This window comes from Psammomys obesus, unplaced genomic scaffold, assembly GCF_907164565.1.
Source record: "Psammomys obesus unplaced genomic scaffold, mPsaObe1.curated_primary_1811, whole genome shotgun sequence".
In the NCBI taxonomy this organism is placed as follows: Eukaryota; Metazoa; Chordata; class Mammalia; order Rodentia; family Muridae; genus Psammomys; species Psammomys obesus.
Window position 1 is genome coordinate 40887509 of NW_026587216.1, and position 25789 is coordinate 40913297.

The window sequence follows — 25789 nt, forward strand, 5'->3', positions numbered from 1 at the left end:
GGGCGGCGAAGCCACTCGGCGCCCGCGCTCGCTGAGGGCAGGGCGCGGCGCGCGCGGGCGAGCTGGGCGGGCGCGGGCGGGGGAGGGGCGGGCGCCGGCCGAGGTGTCAGTGTGAGGCGCATGCGTGCGGGGCGGGCCGGCCCAGGCCTATATATTGAGTTGGCGCCGGCGCCAGCTGAGCCGAGCTGTAGAGGGTCTGGCGGTGAGGAGGTGTTGGGGACCGCGGGGTTGCGGGAGGGCGAGGGACCTCAGCAGGCGGGAGCTGTGGCGGAGGGAAACGGGGGGCGCGGGGGCACGAACTAGAAGACAGGGGTTCAGGGGTTCCCGAGGTCGCTCCCTGTCAGGATCCTTGTCAGGAGGCCAAGGAGAGCCAGGGATGGAGGGTGACCCCACATGAGAGGCCACGGGAAAGCTGCTCTGGGAGTTTCCCTGTCCACCCTCATCGGGGGAAGATCTCCCGCGTGAGAGGATGGAGGTGTGGATACCTTTACGGAGGACAAATTCTGGAGCAGTTTCCTTCTTTAATTATTATTATTTTTTTCCTTCTGAAATTGGGGTCCCGTCAACCCTGCAAGCGGCACTGCCCGCCGGGTGGGGCTGGGAAGGAGGGAAAGGAGCCTGGAGGACGTGACACCAGCCTCCGTTCCCTCCACCCCCTGCTTCCCCGCCACTGGCGCTCTCCAAATTGGCGCGGAACCGGCTTCTTTACTGCCCGCTCGTCCAGGCGCCTGGCGGGCCCGAGTCCAGGACGTGCCTTTCCCACCCTGGTTGTACTGGGGAGTGCATAAATGGCCCAGAAGATCATCTAAAGGGTGCTAGGGTACTTTGCAAATCCCGAATGCACTTACATTGAGTTGAGGAAACGGAAGCATGAATGTAAAATTATTGAGATAATTATTGTATTTCAGAAGGTAGTGTATTTTTTTTGAAGGTTAGCTGTTAATTTGTGAATCAGTTTTAATTGGAACTTGAAAATTGGATGACTGTGTTCCTGATTTTGGTTTTTCTTTTCCCCCATTTAGAAGTTTCATAGGCCTCAAAGAGAATGTCGAGACGCAGGTAACACTGTTAGTCTTGGAGACATGTTTCAAAATTTGCTGCCTTTGAGATACAAGACTTACTAATTAAACTTCCTTTCTAAAATTCATCACAGTAGCCGTTTACAAGCTAAGCAACAGCATGTCCAGCCCAACCAGCCAGACTCTCCACAAGAAGCCCAGATATCTCCACAGATAATTCAGGCCAAGAAGAGAAAAACACAGGTGATTTAAGGAAAATGAGGGAGGGAGGGAGGAAATTCCTTGCTGGGACCTTAGTTTACAATGGTCTTTTCTGTTCTCCAGGATGTCAAAAAAAGAAAAGAGGAGATCACCAAGAAGCATCAGTATGAGATTAGGGTAATGCAGCATTGGACTGGGTGGGCTGGGGAAGACTAAGAGTAGAATCATGTGTTAGTCTAAAGATCTCAGAGGTAACAGGAAGGGTTATATACGCCCAACTCCTCAGCTGCAGTGTAGCTGGCCTAGAAGCAGCAAGTTCCTTTTTGTAAACCCCTCCCTCTTGGAACTGGCTGGTGTACCAAGGCCCGCCTATATACTGCTCTTTGTTCACTTTCAGCCTACAGTGGAGGGTCCCAATAGCTACTGAGTTGGCATAACAAGGATGCGGGATCACTGACAGCCTGGCACCCAGGCTTTGGGACCCCTTCTTCCTATGTGTTCACTTGGAGATGGTAATTCTTTCAAAAAGATTCTCTTAAGTGACTACTGACTACTTGACTGATTTTTTTAAGGTTTTTGGATTCAAGTATTAGAAAAGGGGCTTTTATTTATTTTTTTAAAGGCATCTCTGCTAAAATTTCTAGATTCAGAGAACTACTTTTTAAATTATTTTATATTACAAATACATTTGTTATTTCAGTACTTAATGTCTTGTATTACCAGGATTTGTCATTTATGAAGACTGATATGAATTGTATGGCTTTAAAGTTTAAATATGAATATCAAATTGGCTACTATTTGAAGAATCAGAACAAAAGTCAAGATTTCTTGATGTACTAATAGGGTTTTCTTTTTGTTTTGAAATGACAGAATTGTTGGCCACCTGTACTGTCTGGAGGAATCAGTCCTTGCATTATCATTGAAACACCCCATAAAGAAATAGAAACAAGTGACTTCTCTAGATTTACAAATTACAGATTTAAAAATCTTTTTATTAATCCCTCACCTCTGCCAGATTTAAGGTAAAAAATTTTCAATAACTTTAATGGTTAAAATGGTGGAATTAAAATAATGCTTTGTATTTTGACTTCATTATAAAATAGGGAAACTTGTTTGTTTTTTAGTACTTAACTTACTGAGAAGTAGGCATTTATCATTCATTCTACATGAGACAATATTATCTGCAAGTGATACTGAGTGATATATTTAAAACCCAGACTCTCTCACTTGCTTGTTAAGTGCTTCCAGACATAATAGAACTAAACTACTTTTTTAGTGTAGTTCAAATTTGTCTAATTATAATAGGAATACTTTAAATGGGCAGCAGTTTCAACTGGTTTATTAATCCTACTTATTCCTTACCAAGCTGATGATCAATTATGATATGACTAAGAGGTATAGCTTACACAAAACATTTATGTAGTAATTGACATTTGACTTGAATAAGCAAATTAATGGAGCCAGATATTTAAATAAGTCATAACTATGCCTGATACTTCTTTCTACCTCATTATAAATGATGCTGTTTATATTTTCAAGTGTTGGGACTTAATTATCACTGTGATCCTAAACCTTAAATATTTTTCTAGTGTTTAAGAGTTATCTTGCTGGGTGGTGGCCTTTAATCCTGGCATTCAGGAGGCAGAGGCAGGCAGATCTCTGTGAGTTCAAGCCCATCCTGGTCTACAGAGTGAGTTCCAGGACATCCTGGGCTATTTTTACACAAAGAAACATTGTTTCAAAAAACCAAAAAAGCATTTTTTAAAATCTTAAACAATAGCTTTTATAAATTATAAGAAATTGGTAAATTTCAGGGATGCTAATTTCCAATAAGGTGGGAATCTTTCAGTTGTCTCCCAAGAGCTACTATTTCTATTTGTAATTGTAAGACAGAGTTGGATATTTGAAACTTGGATTTATGCTATTGTAAGCAGAACTTGTATAGATCACAAAACATAAATCATGTATTCTCCCTTGCCCCATGTAGCTGGGGATGTTCACAGGAGGTTTGGCTAAATATGCTACAAAAGGAAAGCAGATATGTGCATGACAAACATTTTGAACTTCTGCATTCTGACCTGGAACCACAGATGAGGTCAATACTTTTAGACTGGCTTTTAGAGGTATGTTATAAAAACCAAAGTATCTTTTGTGTCTGACAGAAAAATATTTGTATGGGTGGTGACTTCAGAGTCCTCTGCTCCTACCAGTGTGGTTTTATGGCACCTCAAGTAGAGTGTGATTTTGTTGTTGTTTTCCTTGCAGTGCTGGAACTGAATCCAGGGTGTTGTGTGTTGTAGACCAGCACTGAGCTTCAACCCCAGGCCAAACTGCCTTTTTTAAAAGAGTAAAATCTGAAGTTGGTGGGCATAGCTCAATGGTAGTGTGTCCTCAGTACCAAAGCAAGGACTAAAATCCTAAGAACACATCTTTGATACAACCCACACCAAAATCAGAAATCCCTGACAAGTGTTAGGTTTGGTTCTAGTTGAGGGTACTCAAGGTGAATGGCTTGTTTAGGTTTTACATAGGGGCATACAAAGAATCAGCTTAGGCTCCCCGGCCTGAAGATATCCTTTTCCTGGATTATCAAAACCATATCATCAATTTTGGTCTTATGCCCTTAACAAAGAGGCTTTGGGTACCCAGATGCCCTAAGCCCTCTAAATCCCACTTAGCTTCTTTTATAATGTACTCCTGTTCCTTTCAGAAATGCACTATACCTCTGGGTGTGGTGGTGTAGGCCTATAATCCACAAAGGCTGAAGCAGGAAGATCAGGAGGTTAAGGCCAACCTGACCTAATAGCAAGCTCCAGGTCAGACGGACTACATAGTGAAACCTCACCTCAAAATAGAAAAATACACCATGTCATCGATATAAAGGAGTATCAGTAATCTGGACAAACTTTTTTTTTTTTCTTATTTAGGCCCATTCCCTTTCTCAGTATTGTAAATTCCTCCAATAATTGCTGAGCAAACAATTACTTGATGTTAAACTGATTTTCTTCCAACCCTGGATATTAAGTCTGATAGGAGATGATGGGTTGAGGCAGAATGACAAATTTCAAGCAGGCCAGGGTAGGTTACGGTGATAGTGGCTCAAAAGAAAATAAGGGGCAGGTGGGCAGGGTAGCTTAGTGGCAAAATGCTTGCCACTAACACATGATGAAGGCCTGTGTTTAATCCTTAATATTGGGAGGGTGTAGATTCATTCTAAGGGAGGAAGACTATGGGTGGACCTTTTGGTAGATCTCAGAAATGTTTCCAAGACTATAAAATGAGGTTGTTATCAGGTCATTGTCCTTAAAGATTATCATAGAAAGGATGATAATGTTGTTGGGTTTGACTTATTTGGAGGATTTGAAAATTGAGCATAAGGTCTATTTCTGAACATCTAGTGATAATGGCATCAATGTAGTTAGATTTATGTTAACTAAAAGTTTTTACTTTGAACGATGACACAAATATTTTCAGTCTAAGAATGTATAAAAGGAAAGGTTCATTGTTTATTTTTAACTGTAAATGTGAGTGCAGATGCCCAAGAACGTCAGATCTTGCACTGAGGGTATTAGCAATGTTCAGCTGCCTAGACTCCAGTGCTACTTACTAGTACAAGCTCTTTGAGCCATTCTCTAGGCATCATACTCCTGATTTTAAAATGGCATAAGATAGGAACAGAATAGTTTTTAACACACCTAGTGCTTACTTCAAACTCATCTATTAGTCCTGTTTTTCTCATTTCCAAAGAGGAGACAATGGCACCCATTTTGTGGAGTATCGTTGAAAATTAAACTTTCCTTTAAGTGTGAGAATGGCAGTATTCATTAGCAACAGTAGTGATACAGGAGGGCAGTTCCCATTAAACCAAAAACATGAAAAGATTTTATTACCAATGTTACTATATTAGCCTGCAATAAAATCAGTCCATGCTAATCCCTCAGGTTAATATTGGCATCCTAAAAAACAAAAATTAGCCTCAAAATAGTTTATAATCTAGTATAACAAAGATGACTTTGTAATTTGGATGAATTCTGGAAATATTTGAATTTTTGTTTCATCAGGTGTGTGAAGTATACACACTTCATAGGGAGACATTTTACCTGGCCCAAGACTTCTTTGACAGATTTATGTTGACACAGAAGGATGTAAATAAAAATACACTTCAACTTATTGGGATTACCTCATTGTTCATTGCTTCCAAACTTGAGGTAAGTTCTTAAATTTCATCCAGATATATTTACTATAAACTTAGTTTTAAATGAACACATTAATCTTAGGATACTGTCATTTTTCTGAATTTAATCTTTAGAGAAAAGGAATTAATTCATTATAATAGGGATGGAAGAAATTATCATAAGCACTTATTTTAGTTTCTAGATGCTGGGAATAGAATGGCTCATTTCACCAGATGTAATCTATCAGTGTTGTTACATAATTATGTAGCACCTAAGATCAAAAGAATGGTATTTAAAACCTAAACAAATGAAAGAAATGTTATGTTGGGTGACAATAATGGTCTATCCAGCGTAATATTTTCCTGTCTAATGTTGGTGCCATTTTAGAAGAAAACTCATTGCCTCAAACTTTCAAAAATATGTAATCTATTACCCTATTGGCTGTTACTAATACTCTTCACAGCTTAAATAATTTTGAGGGATTATGAGCACATTAATATCCCAAAGTATGTATTTTTCTTGCAAATGTTATCTTTTTAGCCTTATAAAAAGGTATCTTCTGGTTCTGAAACTAGTTAGCCTGTCCTGTTCAAGACACTGAATCAAGCCATATTTCTTGACTTTTAAGACAAATTTGCTATCAGCCAAAATACAATCCTCTTTCCCTTCCCCTTCCCTGTATGTAAGCCCAGGGCCTTGCCCTTCCTTGGCAAGTGCTTTGAGACAGGGTCTCAGGATGTAGCCTTGGCTGGCCTGGAACTTACTGATGTCAAACTCGCAGATCTGCCTGCCTCTACCTCTTGAAGGCTGGGGTTAAAAAACATGTGCCACCATACCTGGCCTTGTTTTTTTAAAGTACAGATGTTACTAAAGCAAGAATAAGCTCAGTAGTTTTTGATTAATATACTTTTGTGTTATTAATCAAATGTGTTTCGTTTCTGGACCTTATTTTTGTTTTGAGATGTTCTGAGCAGTCCAAGTGGCCCAAGCTGTCTTCAGACTCATTCTGCAGCTGAAGATGACCTTGATTTTCTTGCTTCCAACTCTCTAGACATTAGACAAAGACTCAACCAAATGGGCCACATCCCCAGGCCAAAACCTTATTTGTTGAGTGTCTTGTTCTGGTCTGACCACCAGACTAGATAGTATTAAAAAGGTTGTTGTTATTTCTTATTTAATTGAAATAACAGATTAAGGTACTCATTGTTTATTAACTAAAGTACAAGTTCAACTCTAGGCAAATAAACCTTGAAAATCAGTAGTTAGCCACAGATAACTACACACACAAAAATCTTAAGATGTATGGTTTTGATTTATAATCACTTTGTGAAGCTATCCTTAAACTGAAGCCTAAATATAATCTGTGTACAATTCTTTCTATTTAAATTGTGCTTAATAAAAAAAATTTTAAATTAAAGGAAATCTACGCTCCCAAACTCCAAGAGTTTGCTTATGTCACTGATGGTGCTTGCAGTGAAGTAGATATCTTAAAGATGGAACTCTCTATATTAAAGGTAATAATGTCCTTTCTTAGTTGCAACTTTGCATTATAGTAATTAAGAGTGAACCTCAGATATAACAAAGAGCTAAACTTAAGGGCCAAAGAGATAACTCGTCAAGCTAAAGGCACTTACTGCCACTCAGGCATGGCAATGTTTTGATTCCTGGGAGACCTACATGGTGTAAAAAGTTGTCCTCTGACCTCCACATATAAGTCACAGCATAAGCCCACCCCCAAAATAAATAATTTTGAACGAAATTTCAAGAAGCCAAAATTGAGGTTTTAGTATACAATTCTAAAAGGTTAATGCAGCAAAATACTGGTATTGATTGATGGTCAGTAAGGAAATTCACTTAACTTCTAACTCTACTATGTACATAATATGAGGTGTATATGTATGTGTCTATATACCTATTATGTTGTAATTAATGGGCATTTAAAATTTTCATTGACAGGCTTTAAAATGGGAACTTTGTCCTGTAACAGTCATCTCCTGGTTGAATCTTTTTCTCCAAGTTGATGCTGTTAAAGATGTTCCTAAGGTTCTTCTACCTCAGTACTCTCAGGAGACGTTCATCCAGATAGCTCAGGTATCTGTTACTGAACATATACTAGCTAATGTTATTGTTGGTCACAGATTTGTTCAATGTATACATTAAGTCCTGAACTACACAGCAAAATGGCATACTGAGTTAAATCTGAATTGACAAGAGAAACTTTTGACACATAAAATTCTTTTCCTAGTATTTACATTGCTAAATAATTCTAGGAAAGAAAGATCTTAAACTTTTATGAGTATTTTAGTATTGGGTATTAAATACCTTTTGATATAAAATGGGGAGAAATGCTTTCAACCAGCTGACTTTAGGCTCCCCCCCTCCAAGACAAGGTTTCTCTACATAGCCTTAGCTGTCTTAGACTAGGCTTGCTTTTAACTTACAGGGGGAATAGTATACTGCTGCTTCTCAAATGCTGGGATTAAAGGCGCCATGTACTTCTGTGCCTGGCCTGTGGTTTTTAATTTTATTTTATTTAAACTTTCCTAGACCAGCATAACACATTTTGTAACATATACTAACAAACTAAAGAGATTGAGGATCCCATTCTTGTCAATATAAGGTCTGAAGGCTGCAAATTCTACCATATGTAAATGTGAAGAAAACCTTCAATTTTATTCTATGTAGGATGTGAAATTGGCATTTGGTGATGAGTATTAAGTCATTTGGATTAGAAGTTGCGTTTTATATCTGCAAGTCAACAAAGATGTAAATATTTCTAGTATCTTTTGTTTGATATCCCCATTCAAAATTTTGAAAATGCACCAAAATAAGATAATACCACTTAACTATCTAGTTGATGCTAAGAATGTTGCATTCTAGTCTGTCCAGTTTACTGTCTTTTTTAAAGTGTAACTTTCCTGGATTTAAAAATCCCACAGTTAAATAGTAGTGCTCCAAATTCTAAAAACCCTTTATAATGTAACTAATCTAGCTCTAGCTTTCCTTGCTCTCCACTGCCCACCTTGGTTAAGGAAGGTGTTCTTTGATTATTTCATAATAAGAAGTGTTACCTTTGCCAATGTTCTACCTTAAACATCTACCCACCAATCTTCCTGCTTAGCTTGTTAACTAATTTAGCTTTTCCAATCTAGATGAAGTACCCACCCTTCTCATACTACTTTAGAGTTATCAATAAAGTAGGGACATACTCATGGTTCTCTTAAGTTACTTACACTTGCTTTTTCCTTGTTAGCTTTTAGATCTGTGTATTCTAGCCATCGACTCATTAGAATTCCAATACAGAATTCTAGCTGCTGCAGCTTTATGCCATTTTACCTCCATTGAAGTAGTTAAGAAAGCCTCAGGTAAGACTATTTTGTTGACTTCTTACCTGTTCACAATTTTTCATGGAACTATAGGAACTTTTATCACCTAGCTACAGTTTAGCAATTTACTGATTTTTTTTTGTTTGTTAGTGCTTTACAGCTCTTAGTGTTATCTCCACAAACAAAAAAAGTATTTGTGAAAACAAGTGGAAATCAAATCTATTTAAAGCAAATAGCAAAATTCTACTTTGTATGAATAGGCACTGTTAAAAAGCTCAGAAGTGGGCCTGGAGGTTAGAGGCTCGGAGGTTAGAGGCTCAGATGTTAAGAGCACATACTGCTCTTAGAGAAAACTCAGGTTTGGTTCCTAGCCCCTATATCAAGTAGCTTATAACCACCTGTAACTCTAGTTCCAGGGTATGTCTTCTGATCTCTGTGGGCATTGTGTTCATGTGCACATACTCACAAACATAATCATAAATCATTTTTTCTTTTTTAAATCCAAACAAGCGAAAAACCACCCCAAAAGAGAATCAGATGAGGCCTGTAATCCCAACCCTTGGGAAGCTGAGCCAGCGGGGAAGCCAAGCTCTGGGATACAGAATGAGCATTAAGAAAATTATCAATTCTATTCTGCTTTAAGGTCATGGAAAAAAATAGATATATAGTTTGATAAATGTGTAATCATGTCCTTGGAGTTTCTAATCCCAACACTCTGGGAGGCTGAGTCAGGCGGATCTCTTACTTCAACATCAGCATGGTCTACAAAGAGAGTCCACGACAGTAAAGGCTACACAGAGAAACTGTATCTTAAAAACAAATACACAAAAAAAAATTGGAAACAGAACAAAGTACATTAGGCATATTAAAGTAGTTTCTGGTGTGTAACTTAAGCACTTTATCAACTTTTTAAATCTAGGTTTGGAATGGGATGACATCTCAGAATGTGTAGACTGGATGGTGCCCTTTGTCAGTGTAATAAAAAGTGTAAGTCCAGTGAAGCTGAAGACTTTTAAGAAGATACCCATGGAAGACAGACACAATATCCAGACACACACAAATTATTTGGCTTTGCTGGTATGGTTTTTTTGTTTCTTTGTTTGTTTGTTTTGTTTTATATGTTTTGGGGTTTTGTGGCATTTCTTTCACTGTTTTTTTTTAATTTGTGCTATGTAGTTAGGCCCTGAAAGTGATGGAGAGGATACTTCAAACAATTAAAAAATATGATAAAGGGGAAGGTAATGGGCACACTGATTTTAAAATATAAAGAAAATAAAATTGAGGCAAACTTGGTGACACAGACTTATAATCTTAGCACTAGGGCCGCTGAGGCAGGAGGATCATGAGTTTAAGAACAGCCTGGGCCACATAGTAAGACCCTGTCTCATGAATATTAACTGTAAAGCAGCTCAATATCAATACCAGCAGTCCAGATAAGAAATCAGAAACATTTTCATTTGTTTTGAAACAAGATCTTACTGGAATAGCTTTGTAGACCAGGCGGGCCTCTCAGGAGATCCACCTGCTTCTGCCTCCCCAGTGCTGGGGTTAAAGGTGTGTGCCACCAACCACCCAGCTAAGAGAGACTCTTAAATTAGACTTACATGGCCTCAAATGAGTAGATAGAAGTCTGGTTTTACCTTCACATATACTTATTTTATCCTAACTGTTGATTATTGAATAATCCCTACATGTACAGAATGAAGTCAACTGTGTGAACACCTTCAGGAAAGGAGGGCAGCTGTCACCAGTGTGTAATGGAGGCATCATGACCCCACCGAAGAGCACTGAAAAACCACCAGTACAATATTGAAGCTAACAACAAATGGGAATTGGGCAAATACTGGATGGTTTCATACAAATGAGTAAGTTTTACAGGAAAACAGTGCTGTGGCTATCCTTGCCTACTAAGGAGTTACACTGCCATTCTTTTATTTAAAAACTACGTCAATTTGGCACTAAATGCCTAGGATGCATGAAGCCTTGGGTTCAAATCCCCAGCACTACAAAAGAACAAAACAAAAACTTCCAAGAAAGAAAAGATTTGTTTACAAAGGTGACATCACTCCCAAGGATAGTGGATGGAAGCCAGCAACAGTTTATGCTATAGCAATTGTTCCTGTTGGTTACTGTGTTTCTTTAAAATCCAGTGTTACTGTGTTTCTCTTGATGAACTAGGAATTTTATCATTGGAATATGGACCAGACTAGTGCTACCTTAAAGGATACATTAGCTGACACAGAACTTTGAATCTAAATGTTAGATTCTTAAATTCTTATACTCTTGAATGGTGCAATTTGTTTTTTGAAAATAAAAATTAAACTTATTTACAAAGATTGTTTTGTAATAAAGTGACTAAAGCTGTTTGTAGCAAACAATGATAAAACTTGAAGTTTTACAAATGGTGAAGCTCAATCTGTTTTTAACTAGTTTGTTTGCCTTGCCATAATGTTTCTTAATCAGTAAGGCACTGAACCAGATGTTTAAACTGTGCTTAAACAATGGGAGAACCAAAGAAATTATAAACAAGATAAATGCTTTGGCTTCTGCTCTGGGGTTTTTCTTGATAGAAAGTTTGCTTTATAATCTTTTTGTGTATCACAATTTGGGTAAACTATTTATATTAAGAAAGTCACTTTATTATACTAAGCTATCCCTAAGTATGTTTGAAAAATGTAGTGTGACTGAGACTTTTATGTTTGCAGAACTGGCAGTCCATTTTTAAGCCCCATATTATGGATGAGGACCATGTTAGCATGGTAACCTAACATGTGACCTAAACTTCTATTTTCTTATGGCGGAAAAATATTAAATGTATACTGACTCTAGAAATCTATTTATTTAAACTTTCTGTATATAGAATAGCTACTTATACATTAAATATTTTAAGTTAGCCTTTGAAAAGGAAATTTGGGCCTAAAGTCAATCTCATTAGAAAAAAAGTGGTACCAGATTATCAGACATGTGACATGTGAACTTTTTCTCTCTTTGAAGAAATTATAAGCTATTGTTAAGATATGAAGTTTTTAAAAGTTTTTGTTTATAATTTTTTTTTGTTTTGGTCTGAAAAGAAAACACCACTAAATTGTACATATGTATTATATAAACTTAACCTTTTAATACTGTTTACTTTTAGCCCATTGTTTAAAAAATAAAAGTTTAAAAAATTAACTAACTGCTTAAAAGTAAAGTTTTGCCATTGCTTGTAGAAACTTCTTCTTCCTTCTCTGTGCTGCCAGCTGTAGTACTTCTTCAGGGTTGCTTGCATTCAATTCTGTTTGGCCAATGGCTTTGATCTTAAACAGAAAAGTACTGTTAAAAGTTTGGCCGAAAAAATTAGTACATATAAGTCAAAGTTTGAATTGTAAAATTTAAGTGCTACAGAAAAAAATTAGCATAACTTGTAACGATCTACTCTTAAGATTTCTTACCTGGAGAAACATTTTACTACATTATATGAATTCCTATATGCTTATGTGATTGTGTAGAAGACACCTGTCCTTAGTTACTTGACATCCTTTATAGTTAAACTAAGACTCCAACAGAATAGTTTGGAAAAAATCAAAATCTTATTTTATAAACGTGCAAAATAGCTAGGTACTCAGCAGTACGAAGTGTACTATGGCTCAGTTTTTCTTGATTAGAAACACCATGACCTATTAAACATTCATAGTGGTTTTCTGCTATGGAGTGTCTAATGGAAACAAATTTTGAGACCTAAGAATCTAGTAATTAACTAAGATCACAGACTAAAAAGAATGTATAGGGGGCTGGAGAGATGGCTCAGAGGTTAAGAGCACTGACTGCTCTTTCATAGGATCCAGGTTCAAATCCCAGCACACATACAAGGTAGATCACAACTGTCTGTAATTCCAGTTCCAGAGGATACACCCTCACACAGACATGCATGCAGCCAAAGCACCAATGTCCATAAAAAATAAATAAATAAATAAATAAAGAGAATGTTTAGGCTAATGAGATAAAACAATGAAAGGAGCTAAGGAAATGGGCAAAAATGGACACTGGTTTGGAAGTGGCAAGTCTGTATGGTTAGGGTTTTTAAAAAAACAGATCACTGGTTAGAGCTTTTCCAGAAGAAAAATCCAAACCTAAATTCCAACAGTAGACCTGTTTCGTTACCAAGTTATGTTTTGATATTGGCTCAATATCAGACAACCTGGAAAACTTAAATGAATTAAAAAGCCTTGTCTGACTATCAGTAATGCTGAGCTTGAGTATTTGTACTTATAGGAAAGGAAGGTGGTTGGAAGGGGCTAACAGGAGTGAGGGTCACAAACCCAATTTTGAGACGCACAGAATCAAAGAAGGCAGAAAAGTCTATGGGCATAATGGGTTATAGTAGAAAGACCACACAAAACACCTGACAGTAAGAAGAGTGTAAAGGTAGCTAGTAAAACTGGCTGAAAGAGGCCTCTAAATTGTGGGGGTAAAGGCTAAGCCCATACTTCTCAATGCATGTTGAAGAACCAGGAGGCTAAATGAGATGGTAAGTAGTTATACACTTTATGAAACATGAAGTTAGAACCTTTAAAGGAGAAGATGGCTTAAAAATAATACAGTTGGAGAAGGGGCAGGCGTGGTGGTGCACACCTTTAATGCCAGCATTCAAGACACAGAAGCAGATGGTATCTGGATTTGAGGCCAACTTGGTCTATATAGTGAGTTCCAGGTTGGCTACATATAAGGCCCTGTCTAAAAATAAAGACATCTAGTGACACCTAGTGGTCAAGGTTGTCCAGGAGACTTCTACAACCACCATTTTACTAAAGCAACACATTTCCTATGTTCTAAATATCTGTCCCTATACCCACTCACGCCTGACCTAGGTTCAGGTTCCCAGATCACCATAAAGGCTGGCCACAATAGCACACACACGTGTAATTCCAGCATGTCCCTCTGGAGAGATGAAAGGTGAGAACAGACTTTCCAGAAGCCTGCGGACCCGCTAGTCTGATGCACCCAGCAATGAACAAAAGACCCTGTCTGAAGGTAGAAGGCAAGGGTCAACACCCAAGGCTGTCCTCTTGCCTGCCACGTGCATCACAGCACACGCACGCCCACGTTTAAACACTACAAACTCAATGTACACCATTAAAAAGAAAAAATGGGAGAAGGTATAGCATTCAATCAAACGGGCTAACTTCATGTTCTTTATTTCCCTCACTATTTTTAGGAGTGTTAAATAATAGTCATATAACTTCAACCAAGTATGTCTTAAAAGGTACTAACAGCACACACTTTTATTAATGATTAAAAAAAAATTCTGCAGCTGTAGTGATTTGCCACAGGTTGGACAAGTAATGATGGGTGTAAAATTTTAAATATTGGGCTAGCAAGATAGTTCAGTGGGTAAAGGAACTTGCTACCAAAGCTGATATTCTGAGTTTCAATCTTTGACACTCACATAGTTATGTAAAAGGACAGACTAATTCAAGTTGTCCTTTGATCTTAGAATACACCCACATAAAATTAGAAGTGTTAAATCAAATTTAAATAAATTACTTTTTCAGTAACTGTTTGACAGCAATTATATGCCAGGAATCAGTCTAATTATCAATGAACAAGCCAAGAGCTCAAAGAACAGTAAATAAATATATAGCAGGCCCTATGTTGGTGTTACAGAGAAAAACTTTAAAAGGAGAATAACAGGGTGGTGGGAGGCCGATTATTTTATAAGATGGCCAGGGAAGGCTAACCATTAAGATGGCAAAGCAGAAACCTCAAGGAAGCTGAATGTTCCTGGATAAGAAATGTCAAAGGTCCTTAGAAAATTACTGTTCTTGACATGTTTGAACAGTAGTAGAGATACTTGTATTGAAGTCAGCAAAGGGAAAAAGCAATTAGTAAGCCACTGTAAGGACCCTGTGAGATGAAAATTCTGAAAACATTATTGAGGAAAGGTATAAGGCAACTTACTGCAATTTGTCTTTTATCTGTTTCTCCTCTTTTATGATGAAGATCTAAATATATCAGTTAAGAATAATAAAACTGATTGTTATGGTAGGATCTCAACTGTCTGAAGCTGTTGAAGTAGGTCAGCAGGCAAAAGTGCTTTCTGCCAAGTCTGATGACCAAAGCTCAATCCCCAAGACGCATATGGCAGAAGAAAATTACTGACAAGGTTGTCTTCCGGGTATGTGTGTGAGATTCACATGCACTGAGAATGTGTACACACACAAAAGTAATTAAAGATTACATGATAAATTTTTATTTAAAATTCTGAACTGTTTCTATTTTAGATGGAAAATGTTCTGTGAAATACTGCTTTAAACAGACATGAACTGCTGTGCTATCACATGCACTGGTAGAAGGATACAAGTCAAGTATTCCAAGATCGTAACATCCCAAATGTAGTCATAGTAGGAGTCCATAGCGTCATGGCTGCAAAACAGAATCTTATTACTTCTTATGCAAAAAAACTTCAGCTTTATGCTTGAAGAAAAAACAAACAAAAAAGCCACATACCTGTTTTGTTCCTGCAATGACTTGAAGGCTGTTTTGTAGTCAATTTCTCTGAGGAACTGACATAAAATTGCCACCTACGTAAACAAATATTTTTTAAAAAAGTAACCTGACCTTTCCTGGTTTGGGAGAGTAAATCTTTATTTTTTAATATTCAAACTCTTCAGCCCCATGAATATATTCTTTAGGAATACTTCAACTCATGCTGGATAAAGTCAGCTCATATTTATAATCACATTTAATTTTCATTTCAAAAATCTTTACCCAACAATTTTGGGTCTTATCGAGCCACAAACTAGTTTATCAGTAACCTAACTCACAAAGTTTTAGATCTTTCTTCATTTGAATGAGAAGCTGGAGATGGGAACTGCCAAGCAAATGTCCTAGCTTCAAGGACATGGACACATGGAATTATACTAGCAGATACAGAAGGTCGTTTTGGAAAACACTGTCAACAATCTCTAATACAGAAGAAAACATCAGTTCAATCAGGCAGGTAGGTCTAATGAGGGAACTCGGACTATGGGTCAGTGCTGTAACACCTGCTAGCATTTATGAGGATAGGGGTTAATCTCTAGTATTAGAAAAAAACAAAATTTAAAAATAAAAAGTTGAAAGAAAAAAAGCTGTGTGGTGGTAGCACATGCCTTTAATCCCAGCACATGGGAGACACAGGCAGGTGGATTACTGAGGACAGCCTGATCTACAGAGACAATTCTAGAACAGTCAGGGCCACAAAGAAGAAACCCTGTCTCAAAAAACCATAAATGAATGAATGAATAGCTGAAAGCTGGGTATGAGAAACCTTGTTTCAAAAAAAATAGATAAGGTAGATAGATGGATAAATGAATGAAAGAATGAATGAATGGTTAAAAGCCAGTGGTACATGCCTTTAGTCCCAGCACTCAAGAGGCAGAGGCAGGCAGATCCCTATGAGTTCAAGATTGGCCTAGTCTACATAGTGAGTTCCAAGATAGCTATTATACAGACCCCATTTCAGAACAAAAAATGAATTTAAAAATTCTTTTTAAAGTAGAGAATATTTGTATTAGTTCATGTGCCATAAAAACTATTAAAGAACAAAACAGAAGGTAGGCACAGTGGGGCATGCCGGTGATCCCAGCACTCTGGCAGGTGGATCTCTGCGAGTTGCAGGCCAGCCTAGTCTACAAAGTGAGTCCAGGACAGCCAAGGCTGTTACAAAGAGAAACCCTGTATCCAAAAACAAACAAACATATATATATATATATATATATATATATATATATATATATATATATATACACACACACACACACACACACACACACAGTGTGTGTGTGTGTGTAATAGTCAGCCAGAACTATTGAGAAATTTTGTCTCCAAAATAACAAACAAACAAAAACCCCAGTGGTGGTGGTAGCAGCACACACCTTTAATCCTAGCATTTGGGAGGCAAGGCAGGGGGATCTCTGAATTCAAGGTCAGCCTGGTCTACCCAGTGAGCTCCAGGACAGTCAGGGCTTTAGAGAAACCCTGTCTGAAAAACAAGAACAAAAAACAAAACACAGATATCTTTACAAAATTTGTATAACTATCACCATTAATTCTAAAGCACTTTCATTACCTTTCCTGAAAAATCCAATGCCCAGTAACAGGAACTCTTCATTCTTTCTTCCATCAAGCCTCTGATAAAAATTAGACCATACTCTCTGTCTCTACAGATTTGCCTATTCTGAGCATTTCTTACAAATGGAAGCAAACCACATATAACCTTGTCTTTCACGTAGCAGTTTTTTTAGTTAATTCAAGCTGTAGTACACATATGTAACACATTCCTTTATCTAGCTGCAGGATTCTGAGGTATAGATACATCACATTTTACTTAACCATTCATTATTTAATGGACACTAGGAATTTTTTTCTTTCCTATTTTTGGCTCTCTAATGAACATTGCTGTATAACCTTTTCTAATTCTGAAGTATTTAAGTAGAAATGGAACTGCCAAACCATTTGCCAAAGCTGCACCTTTTCCTATTCCTGCCGCATGAGGAATTTTTCTAATTTTTCCACAACCTTACCTGATTTGTACTTCCCCAATGATTAGTATACATATGTCATAATAAATGTAAGAAAGCATAAAGTGTTTCTTTTCCAGTTAAGTTCAATGGTCAATGTTTACTAATTCCTACCTGCATCTAGTCCAGTTCTATAAATTCTAAGAAACTTAAACATGAAAATTACTCACAGCCATTCTAATACAAAATAAAAGCTACTTCCAATAGAAATAAACACCTAAGCCCTAACACACATAAATATAAGCCAATACTCCAGTATCACAAACTAACCTGTGTGTGACAATTCAGCAAAGAACAGCACTTTATCATTCGTTTTATCACCTACAAAAAGACAACAATTATTTTCAAAAACTAGCTACCATTGACTATAATAAATGTACCACTCAACAATAGGATCTCAACAGAAGAAAGGCAGGAAGGACGAGGGAAGAGAGCAACTATGTGGGAACTCAGGGCTTCCCAATCAATTTTGCTAATTTAAAAGTGCTACTAAAAATCTTTAAATCTTACTTAAAAACTTGTTAAGTGCTAAAAGTTTTCATTTGTTACATTATACTAGTAGTCTAAATCAGAGTTAATAGCAATGTACATTAAAAGAGCCAAGCATAATCTGGCATTAGGCAGAGAGGGGGAAAAAGTATGTCAATGGTTTATAGCCAGCAAGAATGAATGTATCTAGAGACCTAATGGCCAGCATAAGGAAGAGCAATGTTGTCTTGGGGGGGCTGGGGAAATAGCTCAGCAGTACAGTTCTTGAGTAACACACAAAGCTCTGAGTGAGATTGCAACATCCCACGGTACTGCAATGTGCACATAAAAAAAAAAAAAATGTTAAGAGTGGATTTTAAGAGCCAGGCATTGTGGTGCACACCACTAATCCCAGCACTCAAGAGGCAGAGACAAGCAGATCTCTGGGTTCAAGGACAGCCTGGTCTACATAGTGAATTTCAGGACAAGGGCTATGTAGAGAAACCCTGTCTCAAAATCAAACAACAATGAAGAGTGAACTTTAGGGAGTATATACTGGGCTCAGACTTGTAGTGATATAGTAATCCTCCTGCCTCAGCCTTCCAAATGCTAGGATTGTAAGTACGTATCACAAGAGCCGATTCCTGGTTTCAGGTATTATTACAGAAAAGGGTAACTATGGAAAGCAATGCACTATACTATAGTATCACTTTTTAGGTTTTATACCTTAAATATACACAGAAGGGGGGTTAGGCAACAGAATCTATATGATTTGAGAGCTAAGTGGATTTTCTAACAGGGTTAGTTAAATGAGGAAAAGAACCAACCATGGTACTCAGGATTGGGGCTTAGTGACTGACAGTGTTTTGTATTTTGGAGGGCTTTGTGGAAAGGCAGGTCAGTTTGTTAGGAGTGAACATGGCAAAGTAAGACACTGAAATCAGCTCTGAACAGGCTGACTCTGAGAGATTCTGGGGGCGAGGGTGGGAGTACCAAAGTTAGCAGCAAACATTATAGACACAAGCTGGCACAGTGGCACATGCTTATAAAGCTAGCACTGGGGAAGCCGAAGCAGGTGGATCACTAGGAGTTCAAAGCTAACATGGGCTACATATCAAGACTGTCCCCAAAAGGCCAAAAACAAACAAATGGAGAGCTACCTGGTCTAAAGCCATCAACCTGTTACCACCACAGTTAAAGATATCGCTAAGTTCTGCCCTAAGGGGGCTCATGAGGAAAACATGAAGGTAGGCAAGAAGGGAAGGAAGCCCACAAAACAACTTACTTGGTCTGTATATACATCAGGGGGCACAGCCTTATTAAAGAAGTCAGAGCACACAGCTCCTGCCTGGAGATAATAGTGAAGAGCTGCTGAATGCTGATTTGTTGCTGAAGTAGAGAACAGGGGTAAAGAGTTACTTGCCATTAAAATACAAGAGCTGCAACAGATTCAAGCAATAAGTTAGAGAGAAAACTGCATGGTGCAGCAGTAGAGGTGCTGCCGCCACGCCTGACCACCTGAGTTTGACCTTTAGGATCCACGTGGTAAAAGGAGAGAAATGACCCACGTTGTCTTCTGAACTCCACATGTATGCCATGTGCATGTGCACACTCACACAGACAAATGTAATTTTTAAAAAGGGTAAAACTGTATATTTATTTGGCTGAGCAGTAATAAAACTCTGTATTCAGGATAACATTGTGAACAAATGATTTCATTACAAAAAAATTGAAGTGATACAATAAATTCTTTACTTCCTAAAACTGACAAGCCAAAATCTAGCTCAGATTTCTTATTAAATTTATAGAATAAGATTTATTACATGCAGACTTTTATTTTCCATATATTCAGACTAGAAATATGTCCTAAATTTTAAAGGTATGCAGTCAGACATTCAGATTTGTCAATTCTTTTGGAAAATATGGTGAAAATAAGTGTTAAAAACCAACAATTAGCAGGGCAGTGGTGGCGCACGTCTTTAATCCCAGCACTCAGGAGGCAGAGGCACGCAGATCTTTGAGTCTGAGGCCAGCATGGCCTGCTGAGTTGCAGGACAGCCAGAACTACGCAAAGAAACCCATCTCTAAACCGTACCTTTCCAAAAGAACTGCAGCAATTAGTGGGCTGTGGTGGTGCACACCTATAACCTCTAATCCCAGCACTTAGAAGTACAGGCAGCATGATACAAGTGTAAGTCGTCCTCAGCTAGGTCATAAATCCAGGCCCAGAAGGTATTTAACAAACAACCCTATCTCAACACTTGCACCCCCCCCCGCAATATTATTGCATATATGAAAGCTCATTTTATCTTTTGAATCTGTAAATTTTGAAATTCCTATTTTAAAAACACTGATCCCCAAAATGATGACAGTCAGAAATTTTATCTGTATAGTAATACGAATCCTGAAAACTCCATACAACTTGGAAAATCTTATGACATAGAATTATTTATGGGGGTGGTAGAAATTAATTTCCAAGAATACAGATTTTAGAATTACTGTATAATCTTGGAAATTAGAATTACGTATGTATCTGTGTGTGAGAGAGAGCATGTGCACACTCGCATGCTCTCCCGAGTTCTAAGACAGGGTCTCATCACGTAGCCTTGGCTGGCCTCGATATTACTAGGTATCTTGAGCTTATAGCAATCTCCCTAAGTCACTCTCCCAAGTGCTGAGATTATAAAAATAAGAAAGCACACGTAATTAGAATTTTTACATTTACTTAACTTACTTGCTTGTTTATTTATTTATTCATTCACTTGCTTATTTATTTATATGTTTGTCTGTTGGAAGTGTGCTGTACATGCATACATGGTACACAGATGAGGGTCAAAGATCAACGCTGGTTAGGAATACACACTGCTCTTCCAGAGGACCTGACTTCCATTCCAACCTCCAAGTCAGGAGGCTGCTCACAATTCCTTTAACCTCAGCTCCACAGGATCCAAGGGATCCAGTACCTCTACCCTCCAGAAGTATTCCCACACATAAACAGACACCCATGATTAAAAGTGAAATAAATCTTAATATATATATTTAATCAACCTCAGGAAAAACAAAATAAATCAGAAAACCCCAAATACCCACTACTCAAAGGCAGGGGGTGCTAGAGGGATGGCTCAGCAGTTAAGACTGCTTGTTGTTCTTCCAAAGAACCCCATGTCAGAAGGCTCACACTGTCCCTAAATCCAGCTCCAGGGAATCTGATGCCCTCTTCTGACCTCCTAGGCATCACATGTGAATGTACACAGACACACACAAAAACAAAAGGTTAAAAAAAAATTAAAGATATATTTTATCTTATTTTTTTAATTATTTATTTGAGTTTTAGAGTTTCAGTTTTCTATAAGGAGGAGGTTGCAAGGGCAGAAGACAAACATGAAGGTTTGGGGAGATGAGTGGAACTGGGGTGAATGATGTGAAATTCACAAAGAATCAATAAAAGTTTTAAAAAGATATAAAATTAAAAATATCTAAACCAGCTGGGCGTGGTGGCACAAGCCTTTAATCTAGCTCTCAGGAGGCAGAGGCAGGTGGATCTCTGTGAGTTCAAGGCCAGCCTGGTCTACAAAGCGAATCCAGGACAGCCAGGGCCACACAAAAAATCTGTCTCGAAAAATTGATTAATTAATTTTTAAAAATACAAAAATAGCATAAATGAAACAATTTATTTTATTCTCTTAATTTGTTAAGTGGTCAAATCTCAAAAATTTAATAAAGTAAAATGCAGCTATCATAATAAAATGTGTAATATAAATTACTTTCACTTCTTAGAGTGCTACACAAATAAAACATAAAGCAATGGATATCTTACTTACCAAAATAAATATCCGCTTGAATAATTAACCAAGCATGGTTGTTTGGGTTTATACTGAGTGTATATCGAACCAGCTCTTTCACGGTGATTGCTACAGCTTCAAAATCCACCGACTGGAGACTGGAAGAAAACGTTACACATTAATCTCTATTTTCAAAGTCTGTTTCAAATTCCATAAATGCACTTATTAAAAAGTAAGTCACAACCAAAGTCTCAACAGCCACACTATGATACATACAACCTTTACCTCTGCTCTTACATAGAGAAACAACAAAATTCTGTTTTCTAGAAGCCACAACCAACTAAAGGCTCAAATACTAACAATACTCCAATAGACCTTAAATCTACCAGGACTTTTCACATTCGGGTGGCCCAGATTCGATGTTTCATTGGCCTGATGAGGTCACAGGTTAGGGGTGGCAAGCATGCCACTTCATTGCTTTACACAGGTTACAAAAGCAGTAGGGGAAAGAGCCAAATGATCTCACTTGGAGTCAACATGGAAGCCTGAAGTTACTAAACCAGGAAAGTCAGGCCAGCACCCAAGAAAACTGAGCTGATGGCTCCTCTTTCCTAGAAAGCAAAAGCTTAGTAAAAGGAACCTAGGCCTCAATTCAGAAGCACAGGCTCATGTTATGGACACTTACAATGGAACGCTGTCAGCCTAAGAGGTTAGATTTTATCATGACCCACAATAGTACCCAATACAATGAGGAAGAAACTGCAGTATTATTAGCAAACAACCAGTTCTATTTTTACAGCTAAAGCAGTTACACTGCCATGTTATTCTACTGACGCTATAAAACATTAGCAGGTCAAACAGTCCTGTCTACATAGCAGCCAGTAGTAAAGTAGTAACAGTTAAATCCAGTGCTGTCCACACTGTTCTTGGAATATCATCTTAGAAATCCATACAAATTCTTGATCAGGAGAAATGTGTTTTCTGGTCAATTTTTTTCCGAGTCAACTTACATTAAAGTATTGCTATCACAAAAGACAGCAATCAAACCTGTACTAACTTATTAAACTCTCCCGTGTCGAGGGTAAATACTATTTTTATACCCCATTTTAGAGATGACGAATGTAGCAAGAAAGCAAGCGACTGAGGTCACATGCCTAAGTGCACATAGTGAAATTCACCCAATGAGCCATATTTGCTTCTTATGAACATAAACTGGAAATCAACCGTGATAGTCTAAACTTAACCCAAAGAGGTGATAGTGGTAACAAATTCAATCACAAAAGACAGTAGTTAAAAACACAAAAGTAGGGGCTGGGAATACAGCTCAATCTCAGGGTGTCTGTCTAGCACTGGCCCTGAGCTCTGTTCTCAGCATCAGTGAAAGTATGGAAGCAGGACACAAAACCGTTTCTACCTGATTCTTGGAATGCTATGGCATATAGCAAATTGTGTATGGCGTCAGAAACGCGCACAGTAGAATCTACAGTCTGGGTGCACGGGGCTCCTTTGGAAAACAGTGGAAAGCAGGTCACTGATGCACTCGAACTCTCCAAACTCCTGTATGTGCCGTGGCTGCTCTCCTCCCTCCTACTTTTGTATTTTTGGGGGAAGGGGGAATCTTACTTTGTAGCCAAAATTGGCCTGAAGCTCAATGATCCTCCTGCCTCAGCCTGCTGAGTGCTGGGATTATAGGCATGCACCACTGTTAGAATACGGCTTAACGGAAGTTTCTGAGTGCTTGTTGGAAAACTCCCAAGACATCAAGACAAGGTGTGACCTTGTGACCTCAGGTTCTTCAAAAAACATGATACTGTTCACCGATCATGCTTTTGTGCCCCTTCCAGGTTTAAGTGGACAGGAGTGAGCTTATTTCAGACCATTCATGACAACAGCTACTGTGATCTGTTTATATGCCTCTATGGAAAGACATGCCCTTGCCATTTGCCCACTACACGAAGCTTACCCTTGTGATTACTCAGGTAACTCTTCTCAACCAACAAAGTATAAACTGTCTGATGTTCTAAATAAAGCTGGCTACTGCAGGAGACTTCATTCCTCCTCATTTATCAGCTCCCTTCTCCCAGGTCCCACAGCTTCTAGATCAGGAAACATCACCAGACATGCTGTTTCCAATCTCTGTTTTCCAATCTCTAAAATAGTTGTATTCATTATACTAGCTTTTAACCTAGCATTTCTTCTTCAAAGATGTCACTAAGATTGATAAAATAAAGTTGGGACCTGTCCTTCAAAGCACACAGTAAACTTAGGAGGGATGACAGAAATTGGAAAAAGAAACTTTGGGCCATAAAACTGGCATGATACTATGCACCTGTAATCCTGGCACTGGAGAGACTGAGAGTTCAAGACCAGCCTAGACTACAAAAAGAGACTCCATGTAAAGAAAGGAAGATGAATGGATGGGTTGGTCCTACGATAACTCAAATGTTTTGGCATACTGATAAAAATCACAGCAGTACAAGAGTTCTATAGGGATTACAAAACACAATCACTTTTATCATTAGTAGGAAGACAACAACAGTAGCTGAAAAACACAAGATGTCTATAGAATCCTACACAGTTGTGGCCTTTAATTATCTCAGGGTATCTATATCAAACAGGATGATTTCTAAAAACATAATTTAATATAAGTATATACTACTTACTTAGGAATGGAAGATGGCCAAATAGAAATGTGTTCAGCTGTGATATCATTCACAATGTCCTCCTTTTAGAAAGAAAAATGTGCTTTTTTTTATTTTTAAGCAGTTGTGATTTAAAGAAAAATTTCACATGAATTGAAATGAAATTATAAAATACTGACCCGAACATTGTGAAGCTTCACAAAGAGTGATAAAATAATAGTCAAAACCAGTGGCTCCTATGAGAAGAAAATACAAGAAATCTTTAAAAGTGTATTTGTGCACGTGTCTTGTCAATCTCAGAGAACCACAGATTTTCTTTCCCTCCCTCCCTTTCTTTTCTTCCTTCCTTCCTTCCTTCCTTCCTTCCTTCCTTCCTTCCTTCCTTCCTTCCTTCCTTCCTCCCTCCCTCCCTTCCTTCCTCCCTCCCTTCCTTCCTCCCTCACTTCCTCCGTCCTTCCTATCTATTTATTTTCCCTTTTGGTTTTTTGAAACAGGGTTTCTCTTTGTAGCTCTGGTTTCTCGTCACAGTTCTCAGGTAGAACTCAGAGATCCACCTGCTTTTACTTCCCTTAAAGGCATGTGCCGCCACTGTCAAATGCCAAGTATTTTCTTTAAAGAGACCTTTATCTTTTGAGAATTTGGCATCTATACTAGAACACACTAAATTTCAGTTTCAGTTCCACAATAAAAATCACATCTCATACATTAAAATCATCACATTTATATCCCTAGCTCATAAATCACTATTACATCATTTTGTTGTTGTTTTCTTTATCATGTTTTTGAGAGAGCAATGCTACGAAATCAAACCCACACCACAGCCCCATGCCTGCCCCAAGCCAATGTGCAGCCACTAAGTACCCATCATCACCTTTTATGTGATTTTTTTTTTTTTTTATATCTTTCCAACCAGAACTTCTAGCTTCTTCTAAAGGGTTGGCTTTATTTTTGTATATAGCTTTTTGAGACAAGGTCTCCTTAAGCCAGGCTGACCTCAAACTTGAAACCCTCCCACCTCAGCTTCCCACGTGCTTGGATTACAAGTGCACACAAGTGTCCACACCACACTTTGCCCAAGACTTTCCCTGTTTAAAAAGACCGCAATGTATTTATTAAAACCAGTAAGCACAAAATTCATCTCTTGACTCAGATTATTTCATGCTCAATAAAGAACACTACAAATGCATACATATTTGTGATTAAACCAGCATTTGAAATCTTTGGTCATTTACAAAACTCAATAATTACATTAAAAAAAAAAAAACTTACCCGCAATTTTTTGATAAAAGAAAGTAGTTCACTCCTACAAAAAAAAGATTGTATATATACTTAATATCAGACATTAAAATATGATAAAGAATACAAATAATATGATGCTTTATCTCCTCTTAATTCCACAGTTAAAATAAAAAGTGTCTAGCCCAGTGGTGGTGGCACATGCATTTATTCCCAGGACTTGGGAGGTACGGGCAGACAGATCTCTGAGTTCAAGGCCAGCCTGCTCTATTACAGTGAAAGTTTGGGGTTCTATTATGTGTCTTTGTTTTGGTCCCAAATGTGGGATGTGGAAATGTTTTTAGTTCATCCTCAGTTAAAAACAAACTTGTGAGAAGGCACATGGTCTTGGTCAGCTGAG

General features: G+C 38.0%; 2 protein-coding genes across 2 annotated transcripts in view; one reads left to right on the forward strand and one right to left on the reverse strand.

The window, feature by feature from the left end:
• The first annotated feature begins 130 nt into the window (after positions 1-130).
• Ccne2 (cyclin E2) lies at positions 131-11760 on the forward strand. The gene is made up of 12 exons (XM_055603237.1): positions 131-202; positions 1023-1059; positions 1154-1262; positions 1344-1397; positions 2091-2242; positions 3208-3343; positions 5282-5428; positions 6814-6909; positions 7352-7486; positions 8649-8760; positions 9641-9798; positions 10421-11760. The coding sequence occupies exons 2-12, from the start codon at positions 1046-1048 to the stop codon at positions 10532-10534; spliced, it is 1227 nt and encodes a 408-aa protein (XP_055459212.1). The 5' UTR covers positions 131-202; positions 1023-1045; the 3' UTR covers positions 10535-11760.
• A 57-nt stretch (positions 11761-11817) lies between these two features.
• Ints8 (integrator complex subunit 8) overlaps positions 11818-25789 on the reverse strand; it is a 50477-nt gene continuing 36505 nt past the window's right edge. The window contains exons 18-27 of the mRNA XM_055603236.1: positions 25423-25456; positions 24333-24389; positions 24175-24236; positions 21551-21669; positions 19015-19118; positions 17532-17582; positions 15208-15281; positions 15059-15123; positions 14659-14702; positions 11818-12017 (exon numbers count right to left, since the gene is read on the reverse strand). Coding sequence (XP_055459211.1) covers positions 11901-12017; positions 14659-14702; positions 15059-15123; positions 15208-15281; positions 17532-17582; positions 19015-19118; positions 21551-21669; positions 24175-24236; positions 24333-24389; positions 25423-25456 — 727 coding nt within the window. The 3' untranslated portion in view covers positions 11818-11900. The remainder of the gene's footprint in view (positions 12018-14658; positions 14703-15058; positions 15124-15207; positions 15282-17531; positions 17583-19014; positions 19119-21550; positions 21670-24174; positions 24237-24332; positions 24390-25422; positions 25457-25789) is intronic.